This window comes from Sparus aurata, chromosome 7 (genome assembly GCF_900880675.1).
Source record: "Sparus aurata chromosome 7, fSpaAur1.1, whole genome shotgun sequence".
NCBI classification, from domain to species: domain Eukaryota; kingdom Metazoa; phylum Chordata; class Actinopteri; order Spariformes; family Sparidae; genus Sparus; species Sparus aurata.
This window is the reverse complement of record NC_044193.1, coordinates 3929390-3947116: the sequence shown is the minus strand read 5'-3', so window position 1 is coordinate 3947116 and position 17727 is coordinate 3929390. Positions and strand designations below refer to the sequence as shown.

The 17727-nt window shown below is 44.0% G+C and overlaps 1 protein-coding gene across 1 annotated transcript; it reads right to left on the bottom strand.

Annotated features, from left to right (window-relative positions):
• Positions 1-3214: 3214 nt before the first annotated feature.
• Positions 3215-13724, bottom strand: ccm2l (CCM2 like scaffold protein). Its single transcript, XM_030421895.1, has 11 exons — positions 13499-13724; positions 11481-11648; positions 11308-11391; positions 11020-11203; positions 10206-10849; positions 8214-8343; positions 7375-7438; positions 7126-7282; positions 6293-6431; positions 4473-4620; positions 3215-4049 (listed from the first exon to the last, which is right to left on the bottom strand). Exons 1-11 carry the CDS (start codon positions 13526-13528, stop codon positions 3917-3919), a joined length of 1881 nt encoding a protein of 626 aa, XP_030277755.1. The 5' UTR covers positions 13529-13724; the 3' UTR covers positions 3215-3916.
• Positions 13725-17727: the final 4003 nt, after the last annotated feature.

The following is a 17727-nucleotide window of genomic DNA, read 5'->3' as shown; positions in this document are numbered from 1 at the left end:
AATATAAATAGATAAATAAGTATTCTTGGCATGCATCCCAGCTGAATGTTATGATATAATGTGAATGTTTTTTTTTTGTAAATTTATTTCATTCTAAGTTGTATTCTTAATACGTAAGCATTTTATCTACAGTGTCTGTGTAAATTCCTCAGTACATCTCTGGAGTATCAGGGCTGCTGAGGCATTAACTGCGCTGTCACTGCAGCTCTACCTGACAGCGGCTTCGATTGGCTGATGGTTCTTTGTTATGAAACCCTCAGAGGATTTTCTCTGCAGTGATCCCTGCAGTGACACCGACACTTGGCTGAGTGGCACCTGGTCGGCTCAGCAGAACGACCGTGCTGTGTAGTATGACTGTTAGCCTGCTAAATATAACCTGTAGGACACACCGCACTGTAATCCCCGCAGCCCCGGAGTTTATTATCGCGCACTCACCCCCTGATCCTTTACATCGGCAGAGCAACAAATGAACCACAACTGACCTTCCAGCTTAGCTAGAAAACAGCTCGATTGGAAATCCAAAAAAATGACATCCCTTAAATCTGTTTGATCTCTGTGTTAATCCGTTTTTCATTTGCATGATGTCATGTCTCATTATGGATTATAATACGTGTTGGTTTTTTTTTGTTTAAGGAGCTGATTGGAGGCTCAACTGGGAGCTTAACAGAAAAGCGACAGAATCAATATCCTCATCTTAAATTCACGTTGTTGCAAAAAGCTTGTAAGGGGGAAAATCAGTGCTACGTACAACAGGTGTATAACATTACTCTTTGGTGTGGTTAGCTTTAGCCTGTTGTATTCATGGCCACATCCAGCTCAGGTGTAATATTGCACAATACTGGAATGTAAAGTGCTGAACTGCACAGTGTGGAAGAAGCACTGAGCAGCCATATGGGCCGTCTGTGAAAGCAGCTTATCACGACCCACATTGATGTTTGTTGTTAGATGGTGACCTCTAGTGGCTGAGGTGATTATTACTGCCATGAAGGAGGAAGTCAGGAGAGGCCTTATTGTTCTCAGACCGCTGTTCATGTTGTGTGAAATCAAAAGTCAACAGAAACTTGATTTAACCTACTAACGTAATTAAGTTATTTTTTAATCAACCCAAACCACAATGTTTTCCTGAACCTAACCAGGTAGTTCTGTTGCCTTAATCTACAACGAAAGTCCTGTACGCCTGTCACCTGTTTGCTGCAAAGGTCACATTGTTTTGGGAACATTGATATATGTTGTTTTAGGACTCGCTGGCAACCAACATACTGGGTCGTTTAATTATGATGACAAGTTGACATTGAAACACAACTAGTCGGCATCATATTAACACTTATTTTCAATTTAATGACTCAATTAAATGTGATTTTTGAACAGCATAATAAATGTGTAAAAAAAATCATTAGTGCAAGACTACCTATCAACAGAGGAGGGGATTGTGTGTGTGTTTGTGTGTGTGTGTGTTTGTGTGTTTGTGTGTGTGTGTGTGTGTGTGCGCGCTCATCCGTACCCTGATAATAATGATATGGTAGTAGTTCTAAATGCCGCCACATGAATGATTTCAGCGGTTATAAAGCTGTAATCTGATGATGGGGATCAAGTTTACACAATGTGTCCGCTGCCTCACATGCACACGCACACGCACACGCACACAAACACACACACACACACACACACACACACACACACACACACACACACACACTACCCTATCTGTTTTAGAGTTAAACAGATAAAGTTGACCTCAGAGTTTATCTCCTGTGCTGGCAGCAGAACTGGATGTTATCCTGGTATCACTTGGACTGATATGAACTCTCATCGTGACCTCTGACCTTTAGAGGCGTTACAAGGTGAAGCCACTAATATGGCTTTTTGCCAGCAATGAGCCCAAACATGTCGTCTACCTCCAACAGCAAAGAGACCTTTCCATTGTTTTCAGGGTCGTGAGACCTGGAAAAGCTTTGTCAAAACATATTTAGGCCTGACATTATGTTTTTATCTTTACTGTGTAATTTGTCTGCAGCGCCTGTATTCCTTCTGTCCAGGTCAAGAGGTGAAGAACCAGCCTTGTTGTTACCTCTGGTGCGTTCACAGTATCGTGCGCCGCTGCTACTGAAAATCAAAGTAAAATAAAAATGCACAGCGTTGGTGTGTTATATAACGAGAGGGAGGACACGAGCATGACTCGGGTGAAGCTCACGGGTCTGCTGACTCTCTCTGATGCTCAGTGAGGCTGGCAGAGGAGAGGACCGCGGGGCAGAGGAGCAGTGCACCATGGGAAGGTCATGAAGCAGCCGCCGGGATAACGGGTCAATGCAGCAGTGGGGGAGAGAGAGAGAGAGAGAGAGAGGAAGACATACGGAGAGAAGATGAGCTCAGAGAGACATTTCAATTTGTCCTATCTATCTATCTATCTATCTATCTATCTATCTATCTATCTATCTATCTATCTATCTATCCACCATTGTTAAAGCTGTTATTATTATTAAAAAAACAGTCATTAATAATCATTAAAACTATTATTTGTGCTTAATAATGAAGCTGTTGGCTCAGAGTGGACAAACATCTCTTTCTCCTCTACCGCCTCCATGTGGTGAGCGTCAGGTATTACAGCTCCCGAGGAAAATATCATCACATTGCAGCTTTGTAAATTATTTAGATGCCATGAATTTATGCAAACAGGTACTCAAATTATGACTCAAGTCAGAATGTGCTCAATAATAGATTGCATTTGTTCTCTCCAGCTACAAACAAGACCCCGATTCAGGAAAGACAAGAAATGAAATGAGGTGGAATGAAGTGAGTCGTAGTCATACTTGAGTAAAAGTAAAGATGTGAAAGTCACACGTGAAGTCTTAAATTATCTGAAATCAAAAGTTATTTTCTGGCAATAAATGTACATGAGTATAAATTGGACGTATTGTTTAGATTTTATATATTGTTTACCAGGAGTCGACCAATAATCTGATGATAATTGATTACTTATGTTCCAGTGCAGAGGTGCTGGACTGTACACTGGGAGTTAGCAGGTAACCTAGCATCAAGTTAGTCTGTCCGTCCAGAGTTGAGGCAGAGCAGCTGGATGACATCAGAAAATACCTTCACCGTTAGATATGATCCAGTTCCACCCAAATCAGTGCAAGACAATTAACAAAGTCAGTCCCCAAAAGAAAACAGCGCTCTGATGGCGTCCTTCTTTTTATAGATCCATGACAGCAACATAAAAATTTAAAAAAAAGGGTTTATTGGGCAAACAATACGTCCACTCCTCCTAGTGCAGGATGAGTCATCAACATTTTTGTATCATTTTCCAGGAAGTCACAAACTCTAAAATGTCATTAAGAATATCTACAAAACAACTTTTCCCTGTTATTGGCAACATATGTGATTAAAACCTTAAAACACAGATGTTGACTTCACGGGAACTTTAAAGACATTATTTTTTTATATAACAGGTTTTCTGATATTTTTTGATTAAATATATAAACTAGGACCTTCTAATTAAATATTTACTCATTTGCATGAATCTCCAGAACAAAAACTCTGAACTAAAACTGACCTAAATGTGTATTTGGGGCGTTTGAAAAGAGATGTTATGAAAGAGAAATAACCCCAAAAACATGGACATTAAAATAACATCTGCATTGTTTAATCCTAGTTTCAATGTTTCTTTGCATAACACAAAGAAAAAGCGTTAGTGTTCTGTGTGTTGTCAGCTGGTTTTTTCTTCACGCAGAGCAAGAATCGCTTTTAAAACATCCACGTTTAAAAGGCCGCCTCTGTCAGACTATTTATATTTACAGTCTACTCCGTCTGGCGAAGGAGGGAAGGTGACCTGCTGCTCTCGCTCAGGTGTAACGTGGGCAGGTGCATAGCTGGAACGCTGGCTGAATTCAAGCAGGAATCCAAACAGTCTCTCTCTGCTTCACAGGTAGTAGTCTTCCTCCTCGATGTCTCCGTGTGTGTCCTGGAAGCCGAGCGCCTGGATGTCGTGGGTGAGGTCAGTGATGCGGCGGTTGAATTCCTGAGATCCTGACGCCAGGGAGGAGTTGTCGTACCTGCAGGGGAGAGCAACCGATTATCTAAATCTTACCTCGTGCTCTCTGTCATCCTGCTTCCTCTTAATGTGCAGGTGAGAATGAATCTGATTACAACCGGGGGAATTCACAATGACCTCTCCAAGACAAACAAATGAAATGTAGTTCTGTGTGGAACACGTGGACTCAGCTGAGCCTGTTTATGCCTCAAAGAAACAGAAATCTCTACCAAAACCTAGTTGCTCTATTACAACTCCATTAAGAGTGAATTTAAGACTATGACATCTTTCTATATATAAATTGTTATGGATAGAAGAAGATGAGACACCAAATGTATAATATCAATGAACTCTGATCCTCAGTGTGTCATTTAGAAACATCCTGACCTCAGACAACACCAAGACCTGAGTTTCAAAACCAGCCGTCCTGACCTGCCGTACGTACCCTCTCATGGCCGTGGCCGACGTGTTGCTCATGCTGCGTTTGATGCGTCCGAAGCTGTCGGTTAGAATCCCTCCCTCCCTGATCCCGATGCTCTCCAGGAAACTCTCAAACACCCCGACGTCCTTGTCTGGGATGAACGGACGCATGCCTGAGACATAAAGAGAGAGTCAGGTTTTCTGATGATTGTTAGAAAATACTTTTGTTGTTCAGCATTGTGTTTCTGTTTCTGTGTCCCCACTTCATGGATGGAACATGGGTCATAGACAAATGATGGAGAGTTTAGTCAACTGTTCAAAAGTCTGTTCCTTTGGTTCTGTGTGCTTGTGGTGAATTTACTCTTTTTCGAGCGGTAAATTAAACTTCTGCGATGATATTTATCAAGTATTTCTTTTTTCTGCTTCCTTCACGAGGTAGAATTCAAACTATTGTAGTTTTTTTTTTCTCACACTTGTTCAACAACTGTAGTTGCGAGTTAATTTGCAGATTCAGATTTATAAACATAACCAACAAACGAATGATGAATACGTAGTTAATACTTTAGTGACCTCTGGGGGTAAATTCACAAGCTACTCATCAGTATTTAAACAGATTAAAATGAGCTCCACCAGCACAGCTGCGATATTAAACTGCACATCAATACATCAGTAGTTATGATTAGTGTCTTTCTGGATGATGAGTACCTTTATATTTTTATGCTAATCCTTGTGTCCCTTTACAAAAGCAACATTGTGAATGCAGGTGTGATAACAGTGTGTCTACTTTTTCCTTAAGTGAAAGATGTGAGTCAAGATTTACAGTTCACGTTTAGTTAAAGTAAACGCAGCGCCGTGCTGCCTTCAGCTGCCTGCAGCGACTAAACGACTCCCATCATGTTGTCGTCAGTCGTTTGATCATCGTGTGATCAGAGCGTCACAGGGAGACACTCGGTGCAGAGTGTGTATCCTCAGATCTCTTTCATGACACAAGCGATGAATGAAGTAGATTCTGAACTGTTCAGTTCATAGGACTTGACCATTTCTGACACTGACGATCACAGTGGCTGAACAGAAACGCTTAATCTTTCTACAAACACAAACTTATTCTTGTTTCGTGAAGGATCCTGATGCAGCTCTTCCACAGGAGAGTGGTATCAAGAGGGGAGATGTGAAGCAGGGCTCAGTGAAGAAGGAACCACAGAAAAAAGAAATAAAAGAGCTTTGCTTCTGAAAGCGAGCCTCGCAGATACGTTTTGCACATGTTCTGCTTCTGACTTTTCCAGTCAGTTAACGACTATAAATGAAAACTGAGGACGCGTTTGTGAAGCTGCACAAACCCAGTGCGCTTCAAATCAGCTCTGTGAGTTTGCGGTTTGTCTGGTTTCTTTCCTTCTAAACCCGTCATGATAATGATTATACACCAGCAAACTGAGCATTAACAGGGTGTGCATCGAATAACCTCCTCCCCCTCTCTCACACTCACTCACTAACAGGAAGTTGTGGTTTCCTCAGTGGAAGTGGGTCAGAGCTGAATCTGTTGTGGTAAACACTCACACATAGCAAGAACACTCACAGTTAACACACGCGCACACACACACACACACACACACACACACACACACACACGTCAATATACATTCTACCACCAAACTCTCACACTCGGTCTCCTTCCTCTGCGACACTACCACAGAAGCAGTACGAATAGTAGGTCGTGGTTTGCCACAGAGTTTCAGTCAGTTAACGAGTGTGTGTTCATGCACGTATGTATGTGTATATGTGTGTGTGTGTGTGTGTGTGTGTCACCCTCTCTCTCCCTCCCTCCCTGTCTGTCTCTATGTCTCTCACCCAGCAGCAGGAACTTGCGGTTGTCTCCGTAGAGTTGCAGCAGCTCGGAGCAGAAGTGGTCGATGTTCGATCCCAGTCTGTATTCTCTGAGCAGCACTGCAAAGTGCTGCAACTCCACTGGACTCAGCTTGTTACGCAGCTGTGGACGCACGCGCGCGCACACACACACACACACACACACACACACACACACACATGCACACACTCAGAAGAGCATACAAACATATAGACAACATTTCTTCTTCATGTTTTTTAAAGTAGACTATCGACAAAAATGTTGCTAACAGGTTCTTTGTGCGACCCTTCAGTCACAATTATACAATTCCTACTTGGAAAAATTTAGATTTTTTATTCATATCAGAACCTGAAATATGACAAAGTCTCAAATCCAATTAAAAAGAGGTGTGTCTCATCCTACCAGAACAGGGAGACATCTCGCACATACAGTTATACGCTGTATTCACACTGCAAGTTGTTGCTAATGCTACAGAAGCTAACATCCAAACATCTGGTAGCAGAAAACCTAGAGACTGTGTTGCTGCCTTTTCTTTTTCTCTCCTGTCTGTTCTGTGTTTTATGTATAAAAGGAGAATTTTCCTGTCTGATGGAACTTGTGATCAAGTAGGCTGTTTGCAGTACTTACAGAGTTACAACATCAATTTATTGTCATTGCATCTAATTTTAGAAGATGTAGTGTTGATGAATTGAGGAGTCTGGGGAATGCAGCTGCTTTAGCTTTTTTAATGTTTGTAAAGTCTCATATATGGACCATGTTCAGTGTCAACAGTATATGAATTATAACGGGGAAGCTGTTCACACTGTCACTCACTCACAGTGATCATGTACTCCTGCATCAGCAGCAGGGCGGGGTTACTGTCTCCTCCGTCGCTGACTGAAGCCAGGCTGCGACGGGAGTCCTGCAGGGACAGAGACGAACTGTCGCTGTACGTCTCGCTGTAGTACAGCTCAAAGGCATCCTGGGAGCCGTCGCTGAGAGAGAGAGACACAGGATATCCCCATCAACTCACATAGATGGACGGATGTGTTTGAATAACTGTGTTACAGGCTCAAATGTTACTCACTACGAGCTGCAGCAGCTGAAGTCTGGATCGTAACTGTAGGACATGTCTGTCAGACAGCTGTCACCTGCAGGCAGACGCACAGAGCAGCAGAGCATATGTGTTGTAGTATGAGACACACAGGTTGGTCTAAAGATTCACTAGCATCCTGATGGAGGATGCAGGATCATTCAAATTAATACAAATGTGTTGGACAGCACAAACAAGATACTTATTTACTGTATCTGTTCTTGGATAGTCTTCCCAATAGTGTCATAACTAAAAATATGTATTTTATTCCTGAGAGTAAAGCAAGAAGAAAAAGCTCATCTGAAGTGTTTACGCTTGTCTTTACATTTCCAGTAAGTACTGCCGTTAACAGACATAACGATCTTTGAACATCCTCACAAAAATGTAACATGAAATACACGTTTTCACATCAAATTCACACATTAACGTGAATTGAACCGTGACATGAGATTGGATATTTTCACATGAAATCCACAATTTAACATGTGAATATTCATATGTCATTGTCTTCTGTCACATGTATATTAACATTTCCACATGTGGAAACAAAACACGTCACATGACATCACATTAAATTCGCTTTTTTTCCACGTGAAATCAGCATTTTTCCCATTTCAACAAAAACTTCCATATAAGAAACAATTAAACGTTCATACGTGATTAACTTTGAATTTCCACTGGTGCAGCTAGAAGCAACTTCAAATTTAGATAAACCTCATGAAGTTCCATCAGATTGTCTTAAAAAATAACTTGCACGTGAAAGCATTCATGTGTTTAATGTAATAATGTCTCTACAGATCTTTGTTTGAGAACATGACCGATGTGTCACTCACTCCTCTGCAGCCAGTAGCGGTCCGGCATGGAGTGATGAAACCCGGCTCTGTCGACACACTCGATGGTCTGATGGCCGTAAATGACCTGGAACATCTGACAGATCAGAGAGCAGTACTCCTCTGCAGCATCCTGCACACACACACACACACACACACACAACAACATCACACAGAATTAGTCATCACATCAATAATATCTGTGTGACCCTCTCACGTCACAGCTGTGCTATCGTCACAGGTTCTTAATCTTTTCCGACCCTGATTGTGTTCTGAACATCTTCTACGGTGTGAGCAGCTTCACTGGAGCAGTTTCACGGTTTAGTGCATTGCTCAAGAGCACACACACACACACACACACACACACAGTAATAAGTGTGAGATTTGAACCAGTAGCCGCCTAAAGCCAAACCAGCAGTCTGTTGTCGTGATGAAGCATAACTGGAGTCTGAGAGCTTCATCTGAGCCAGTTAAATGATGACACACTAACGCTGCCAATCCAAACAAATTAGTGCTCAGAGCACGAGAATAACAATGGCCGAGGATGACACGCACACACACACACACACACCGACACACACACAAAATGACAAAGCTACTCTGCTGTAAATGTGATGTAATGCTTCAGGTTATGCAACAATGCAGAGTCTCAGTGTGAGTGTTTGTGTTTGTGTTTGTGTGTGTGTGTGCGTGTGTGTGTGTGTGTGTGTGTGTGTGTGTGTGTGAAAATGAATGAGCATCATCAGTGTTGCCCTACTTTCCACAGTTTCAACACAGGAGCCAAATGATTAGTGAACCCCAATGAAAGAGCTCTTTCCACTGGTTTGTTTTCCGTCACTGTTGTTTTCTCTCTCAGGTCTGATTATCGGACTGGACCGAGTGTCCACATTGATGTTTACCAGTTATCAACCCTGAGCACACACACACACACACACACACACACACAGCAGCACAGCTCCAGGCAGGCTGATTTTATCTCAACCAGTACTGGATGGGTTGTTATGCAGAGGTTAAAAATGTAAGAATTTAGGTCATCACTTGTGTGCTAATTAACACCAACACTGATAGCTGCACTGCTAACTGAGTTAACTAGCCAACGGTGGCTACAGTTAGCAGTTATTAAGCAAAATCCGCGGCCGATGGTCAACTAGCTTGTACGTTCTGCGCCTGCATGAGATTAAATAACTCTCCACACCAACAGGTGGCGGTAGTCTGTATTCCTCATCCAAAATGGGAAACGGTTCAACTTAGGACAGCAAAGACACAAACTGTTGTTGTGATTAAGTATCACCTTAATAATATTCTCACTAATGGAGACACTTCTAATGAAGAAGATTCCTGATATGAAGTAGCAAATGGCACTGGAGAAGAGACAAAGGTGAGAATTAAGGAGAAAGTTATTTTTCTTTTTGATATGATGAGACACGACAGAGGCAAGGTAACAGCAGGTGAGTGGGCAGTCACCCCCCCTCATGGCCCAATTGTTGAAAAACACGCGCTAAAGTGCCCTCCTGGGAGCCAAAACGAGCGCTAAAGTGCCCTCCCGGGAGCCAAACGAGCGCTAAAGTGCCCTCCCGGGAGCCAAAACGTGCGCTAAAGTGCCCTCTGGGAACCAAAAAAGCGTGCCAAAGTGCCCTCTTGGTTGGCAAAACACACTAAACTGCCCCCTTGGCTGGTTAAAACTTGATAAACTGTCCCTCTTGGAGCCAAAACATACGCTTAAGTGCCCTTCTTTTCGCCCCTTCCCTTCAAAAAGTCTGTGCACGCCACTGGTCTACTAGTTCATTGGTGTCGGACACGCCACAAAAACCAGGACCACAGACGCTCACTGATGGCCCCCACGATGGCTGACAAAGACGGACTCACTGCTTCGGAGCTTTATTCTAAGACATCTAAGCTACTGAATCTTATTTTTGGGCCATAAACTAAAAAAGTTTCCAGAAACCTGATTTGAAGTGATGACGTCAGGTATGGAGTTAGGTTAAGGTGACCCACCCTGTTCTCCACAGCCAGGATCACCAGGTTGCAGTAGGCATCAGGACAGGGTGTCGGCTCCAGCGGGTTGTGGTTCCTCCTCTCCCAGCTGCCGTAGCTCTTCCCACGTTCCCAGCTCCCTGTGCAGGCCTGCCGCCGCTCCCAGCTGCCCCCGCCGCCGCCTCCTCCTCCGCCACCTCCTCCCCTCCTCTCCCAGCTCCCAGCACCTCCACCACCTCCTCCGCCATGCCTCTTCTCCCAGCTCCCTCCACCGCCTCCTCCCACTCCCACCCCCCAGCTCCCACTCATGGGCCTCGCTCTGCGGTTCTCCCAGCTCCCTCCCGTTTTCCGTGTTTGCTGCCTCCTCTCCCAGCTCCCTCCCACCCTCTTCCTCTCCAAACTACCTCCTCCTCCTCTCTCACCCCCTCCTCCTCCTCCTCCTCCACCACCTCCACCTCTTTCCACGTTCTGGTTTTTGTCGTGGTTACTCCTGGACAGCGACGGCCTCCAGTCGACTCCACAGATGGTGTGTCGTCGCTCCATCGTGCCTCCTGCAGGTCGAGGGTCGGCATTGCAGCTCATGGTTTGACGTCGGCCATCTATGCCCGTCGGCTTTTTCCTGTCCAGGCTGTCGTCCCCGGCAACCACCGTATCCACCCTCAGACCTGTGGGAGGAGGGTTTGAGACAATGAGACGATAAGTCCTCCCTTATTTTTGTCCCAGAACCAAACACCAATCGTCCAGTCGTTGCTTAACAACTGTTTCTCGGCATGGCACGTGTATCCTAACAATTTGGAGGTATCTGACGGTGTCTGGTCCTCAGGTGCGTCCTCACCTGTCTTGAGGACCAGCAGGTGCAGTGCGTCGTCTCTCAGGTAGGAGGCGGCGGCGATCTCGTGTGTGGGAATCCTCATCAGCAGCTTCTCGTTGTCTCTCCACGTCAGCAGCAGACAGCGAGCAGACAGACTGAGGATACAGTCCTGATCCACGCTCGTCTTCAACGGCAGCACCTTCAGCTGCTACTGACCAATTATGGATTCAACTTAAATTCTTACATATTGTACCTTTAGATAGTACCTACATTATTGGTTATTGATTGTAAGTGTTCAGTTTGGTTTCTTACCCTGGCTGTGTCCAGTAGTTGTAGCAGCTCGTCTCGGCTGGAAGGGTTCAGTGAAACCGACACCCAGGTCAGGTGACCAAGGAACTGAGATGAGAGGAGAAAAGTCAGGCAACTCGACACATTGTCAGGTGATGAGTTAACTCTAGTTTGGTATGTTATTATCAGGTTTGTACCTTGACCTCCTTCTCTACGTAGTCGAAGATGAGCCTCTCGGGGTGGATGAGGTAGTCAGGCGGGTAGAGAGGGACGGTGTGCAGGGGGCGGCGGTAAACGCTGCCTCGATCCACCTGCCGGCGAGCAGATTTTGACCAGACAAGCCGCTTTATAGGAGAAACAAAAGCCTGAGGAGGAAGAGGAAGAGGAACGTTTGATTTGCAGATGCAGAATCGTTTTGTGTCATTTGTGCCCTCCAGATTTTTCTGCACTTACACGGTCGAGAGGAGATGAAGACTTTACAAACTGTTACACACTCTGGGGTTTGGATCACGGTTGTGTTGCACTCAGAAACATTGGAAGGCACCAAATCACACAACATACTGATGACTACATCATGCCGTCACAGTGTGACGGGCTGAAGTTAGATAGTTCCTCCAATAGCCTGCCAAATATTTTGTTTTTTTAAAGTTACTTCCCTTTTCTGACATCCGGCGCTTCAGGTTTCTACCCATAAATCTGTAAGAACGGCTAAATCATCACTAAAAACTGCATCATTCTGGAGTGTTTGGGGTTTGAATTGGAAGCAGAATTTCATAGAAGATGTTTTTTGTTTGTGGACGTACATGCCTCTATCTGTGCGTGTGTGTGTGTGTGTGTGTGCGCTTGTTAATGCAGCATCCCGTCGGCTGTTCCCACAGTGATTGACAGGTGAGCAGTGATCTCTGACAGCTCCCTGCTGAGACTTACTGACAACACAGCACACACTGTTAGACACCCACTGACACACACACCAACACACATTAATATACCGTGGCTCGAGGCGTGAAAACCAAAGAGACGATATAACACACAGCGAAAGGACGGAGGGAAAATTAGCTTGTTTGAGAGTCAGAAAACCTGTCTCGTCCTCCGTCCTGAATATTAACAAGGACGGATCTCTACGTATCCGAACGGGAGCCGGTATTTCCGATGAACATCTCCCGTAGTCAGCTGAATCTAATTGTAAGGACAAAGACACAGGCTGGTAGTAATGAGTTTTGTTCTTTCTCTTGTTCCTGTGTTCCTTTGAGGGGACAGAATGAGGGAAATAATTGGATTTTGTAATGAATGGGCTTAATGTTAACAACCTGCGCAGGTCAGACCGAAGTGCTACAGAGCAAGTTAACACGATTTTGTTTCTCTTTGTCTTGGCATTTTCTTTCAAATCCTCCAATTCTTACGCTGTTTAAAGTCAAGTTTAAGAAGTTAGGAGGCCTGCTGCTCCTTATTACTGAAAAAAAACTGTTTTAAAGTGCTGAATGTGATGAACGTACAGCTATTTCTAAAAAGATGTTGTGTCTGGAGGGCTGGTTGGTCAGGCTACATATTCTGGATTAGAGCCCGACCGACGGGAGGAGAGCCGAGGATTCATCCTCACTCCTGTTTATCAACCTGACTGCAGCATCGTTTCTGTATGTGTCTTTGCTCAACTTCTTGATCGTACTGTATCGGAGAGGATGGAGGAGAAGAAGATGGAGAATCCAAGTCTCTAATGATCGTCTACTAGTGAGAGTTGACCTGAATTTAAACACAGACACGCTCCCTTTGTTGTAAAGTCATCCGGCTGTTTGCGGCTGATAAACGCAGCATGAGAAAGGCCAATAAACACAAATTAATCTGCAGTCAGATTTGCCTTTTAACAACCACCTGTCTGTCTGACGTGACTCACAACAAGGTGGTTTTGAAGTTTTATTCACGTTCGGTTTCATCTTGTTCGCTGACTTTTACTTCCTGCCCTGATTAAACTTTCTCAGTTTTTGGAAACTTTTGGGATAATGTCAGTACGTTCAAACAACTCAACAGGATGTATAACAAAGGTCTCGTCGTTTTCTAAACAGTCTAATGCAGAATTTCTTCATATTATATTTTCTAAAAAGCTGTCTATGGCTGGTTTTCATTAACCAATTTAATACCGAGGTTCCAGTTTCCAGTTGGATGATGAGATGTGAAACAAATGAAACATGGAAACACAACGACAGAACAGAAGCTGCTGTACCTTCTTGGATTTCTTGGGTTCATAGTCCATCGCGGTTCCGTCCTCCTCTGTACTGGACCCGGTCACGCTCTTCTTTTTTTTTCCCTTTCAGGTAGTCTTTTGTTGTCTTTGCGTCTGTCTCTCAGTTGTTCTTTCCATCGCGCCTTCTGTGTCTCTTTCAGCTCGAGTTATTTTAGCTCCCGTCTCCGCTGCTTCAGTCTTGTTCTTTCTCTTTCCACACCGATTGTTCTCGTGAGGACCCCTCCTGGGGGGCCACGCACGCACACACACACACACACACACACACACACAAGAAGAGAACAGGAAGCAGAGGAAGCCCACTTCCTGTCCGAGAGGAAACTCCACCAGAGACTGATAAGGCCCATTCTCTCTCTGCACTGATTACACACACGCACACACACACGAACACAGATTAACCTTTGATTTAACTAATTTAAGTTTTTATCACTTAAACAAAAATCTTGTTTTTTACAGATTGGAGATTCAAACATGCAAACAGCTTCGTTTTTCTTGATTTTTATAGCTTTTACTTTGTGATTTACAGACTTTATTCTCCTTGTTTGAATAGATGAACTCACTTTCTCCCTTTGTTATAACTGTAAATCACTTTTATCATTATTTGAAAAAGGTTACGTAAACAATAACGTGTCATTGTCTAAGATTCAGATGAGTAACGCACTGTTTGCTTTATTTAATGACCGCTTGTCAAAGATGAAAATATCAGTAGGTATTAATAACTATTGTTTATTAAGTGTGGACACACATAAAGAGAGTTTGGATTTCATAGGAACAATGACAGATAGTTTGTGGTTTTCACTTGTTCTCTGCTGCCAAGTGTGACTCAGTGTTCACTTCACACCAGCTGCAAGTCTGTTCATGCGAGCGGTTCGTTCGCAGCACCGACTCCACAAAGTAAACTCACATTAAAAGCTTTTTCCCTTCAGTGTGGATCACATTTGAAGAGATGGCGAGAAAAGAGCCTTTATAAATGTCCCATTTGGCGACATTTGGGATCCAAATCCGAAGGGAGCTGTCGGGTCGTTTATTTTGCTGATGTTGTGGATCAAGAGCTGAATCCGTCATCCATCGACAGAAGTATTTCATTTCTAGTCCAACGTCACCGCAGCTGTTTCGCCTTGAAAGTAAAGTTCAAACAAAAGCAGCTACAAACTGAACTGACCTCCGCTGACGTCATCCTCTGTGTTTTCAAGAGGTGATTTACTCTTTGAAACCAAACACGTAGGAGGAGAATATGCTGGATGCGAGTTGCTGTAGTTGCAGTGAGCAGGTTCGGCCACAGGGAGGCAGCGCTGTGACAAAGACTGAGTGGAGGATGAGGAGGAGGAGGAGGAGGAGGAGAGACATTTCTTCTCTGTAGGACACTGATGGAGGCAGAGGGGATGACATCACACTTGAGACCTCTCTGACACACACAGATGTTCACACGCAGACAGTAAATACTTCTTGAAGGTATGAAGTGAGCACACACACACACACACATACACCTATTGTCAGGGTAGTGACTCCATTGTCACCGGAAGGCTAACGGCTTAACGATCGTCCAGTTACCCAGGCAACGGGAGACAAAGATGGGACATTTATCTTGGTGTTATTTATTTATTTATCTCTTTGTCTCCCTGTGAGAACACAAACGAACACCAGGTAAATCAGCTTCTCCAACAAACTGACATTTTCTCAACAACTCTCAGTGACACATCTAACTAAAAAATGAAGTTAGTTAAATAAAAAATATATTTGTTTTTGCTTTGAGCCCTTTATTGTGATAGGACGGGTCAGAGTTTGACAGGAAATGGGGGGAAAGAGAGAGATTCGTAGGAAATAAATGCACATACGGTATATGCATTAGCACTCACATGTAGTCACCGGCTCTTGATGTTCACTCTCTCTTTTTTGGCACACACACACACACACACACACATCAATCATGCTCGTGTGAACTTCAAAGCATGTCAGACCTCGATATGTTTCGGTGCTGCATCAACTCCGTATCTGTGAAAATGTGCATGTGTCTTTGCACGTGTGTGGTGTGAGAGTGTGTATTATGTGTGTGTGCTTCAGCGATATCAAAGAAGCGGAATCCTTAAAGGACCCGCCCGCTTCAAAATCTCGCATGAGGAAGAAGGTCTGATGCAAGACGTGAGGGGGAAAAAAAAGAGGAGGAAGAAATAAGCATGAAGGAGAAGACAGGTGGAAGAGGAAGAGGAAGAGGAAGAGCGATGAGCGAAAAGTTGAGGATGAAAAGTAGGAAGTAGAAGAGAGGGTGGAGGCTGACAGGTGAGGAAGAAGAGGAAAGTCATGTAGGAGAAGGGAAGGGTGGAAAGGAGGGAGCAAGGGAGGAAATTAGGAAGGCGGCAAGGAGGAGAAAGACAGGAAGTATGTAGGAGGAAAAAAGACAAGATAGGAAAAGAACCGAAAGATAATCAAAAGACGAAACAGGAAAAGAAAATAGGATAAAAGTAAAGAGCACTTAAAAAGACAGAATGGACAAAACAAAATCGATGCTGGAAGATAATAAGAGGAAGGAGAGAAGGTGGGATGACGGAGAGGAAGTACACAGACACAATGAAAATGAAAAGATGAAGGATAGTTTGAGGAGGTGGAGGAAGTGAAGGAGGAAGAGGCCGGCTTTGGAAAGGAAGCAAAGGTGGGAAGTAAGAGGGAAATAGAAAAGCACGGAGGGAATTACTCATCCTCCGTCCTCCTACTGTCTGCTGTGACACACATGAAAAAACAAAGACTGGAAACACAAAAAGGAAAAAGAAAAAGCCTGAAGATCTGAAGAGAAGGAGAGGAGCAGCACGAACGCTTGTTTGGTCGCCGGATCTCCGGAGACGCCGACCAAATAAACAACCAATCCTCTGGATGGACGGACGCCGATGAGAGAGAGGGAGAGTGATGGAGAGATCAGAGGATGTTGGTTTGAGGGAGAGATTTGTGTCTGTCGCCTCGAGAGGAAAGACGGAGGAGGGATGAGGGGAAAGTGGATTCAGGAGAGAATGTTAGTGGAGCTCCGGCATCGGCGTCAGCTCCGCCTCGCTCGGCTTTCACACCTGGAAACTCCTCGAACAGTCTGAACACTCGCAGAGCAACCAGGTGGTAAGAAACAGCCAATCAGACGGCTTCGGACTCAGTCTCCATTTTTAACTCAATGCTGACTAAAGCGCTGGAGTCAGATATACTATAAAAAGCACTTAAAGGTCAATTTTTTTTAACTTCAACACGCGTCATAGCGCTGCACCAGAAAAGGGACGAAAACTAGCTTTCATGTTTCCATCACAGCTGATCGGAGCTGCAGCCGTTAAACAACCGCGACTCCTGCAGAGTTATTTGACCCAGGAATTAATCGAGATTGTACCCATTCACACCAAAGACAAAAGCCAGATGTTGGGTGGTGTTGCAGTGAAGAGAAAGATCTTCATTGACTGATGATTTTTGTAAGCCTGAATAAACTTTATAAACAAACTCTCATTGTTTTTATGACTGAATAAATCTGAGCTTACCTGAAATGACGACACTATTTCTGCCACCTTTCCAGCTTCAGTAAGCGTTCTGGGGACCTTTATTTACCTCAGAGAACAGCTTGTTTATTCAGTTATGTAAAAAAACATATATATTTCAAAGTTTGTATTATTACCTCATTAATACTGTAAATAAATGTCTTCTCAAAATCTACATAGTGCCCCTTTAAGTGACGTTTAAGTACGTTTACATGCACAGTTTAGTCAGATTACAGCCATAGTTCGACTGTGCTACTCAATCAGACAACTGCAATTATCCGAGTATACATGCCGGTGAGAAAATCTAATTATTGTCCGGAGCATGTCATACCCGGTACGATAGGTGGCGCTGTACCCATTTCAACTAGTGGTAACAGAGACACCTCCGGCTGACCTCTTTACGTCACCAGCAACAACAAACTGCCTCGGCATTTCAGAAAGATGGCGTACGAAGAGCGAGACGAAGCGACATATTTGTACACTTCGTATATGGTGAACATGATAATTACACAAACTAGATGCACAATGGTGCTCTTGCTTGCGGTGATTTCGGAGGAAAGACGCCATCGCCACCGTCCTTCTACTTCCGGCTCGCGGCCCCGTGAAAGAAATCTCACGCCTGCGCAGAACACAGAAATCCGATCCGATCTGATGGAACGTATACATGCAGGAGTAATGCGACTATCAATCGAATAATCTAGGTGTTTTAAT

What these genes read in the sequence shown, in the direction of transcription:
- ccm2l (XM_030421895.1), bottom strand. Translation starts at nt 13,528, where the DNA reads ATGGACTATGAACCCAAGAAATCCAAGAAG. An exon ending in ACGTAGAGAAGGAGGTCAAG is followed by an intron (nt 11,392 to 11,480) that starts GTACAAACCTGA and finishes CTCTCATCTCAG; the next exon opens with TTCCTTGGTCACCTGACCTG. An exon ending in TTCAGCTGCTGCAGCTCGTA is followed by an intron (nt 7,283 to 7,374) that starts GTGAGTAACATT and finishes TCTCTCTCTCAG; the next exon opens with CGACGGCTCCCAGGATGCCT.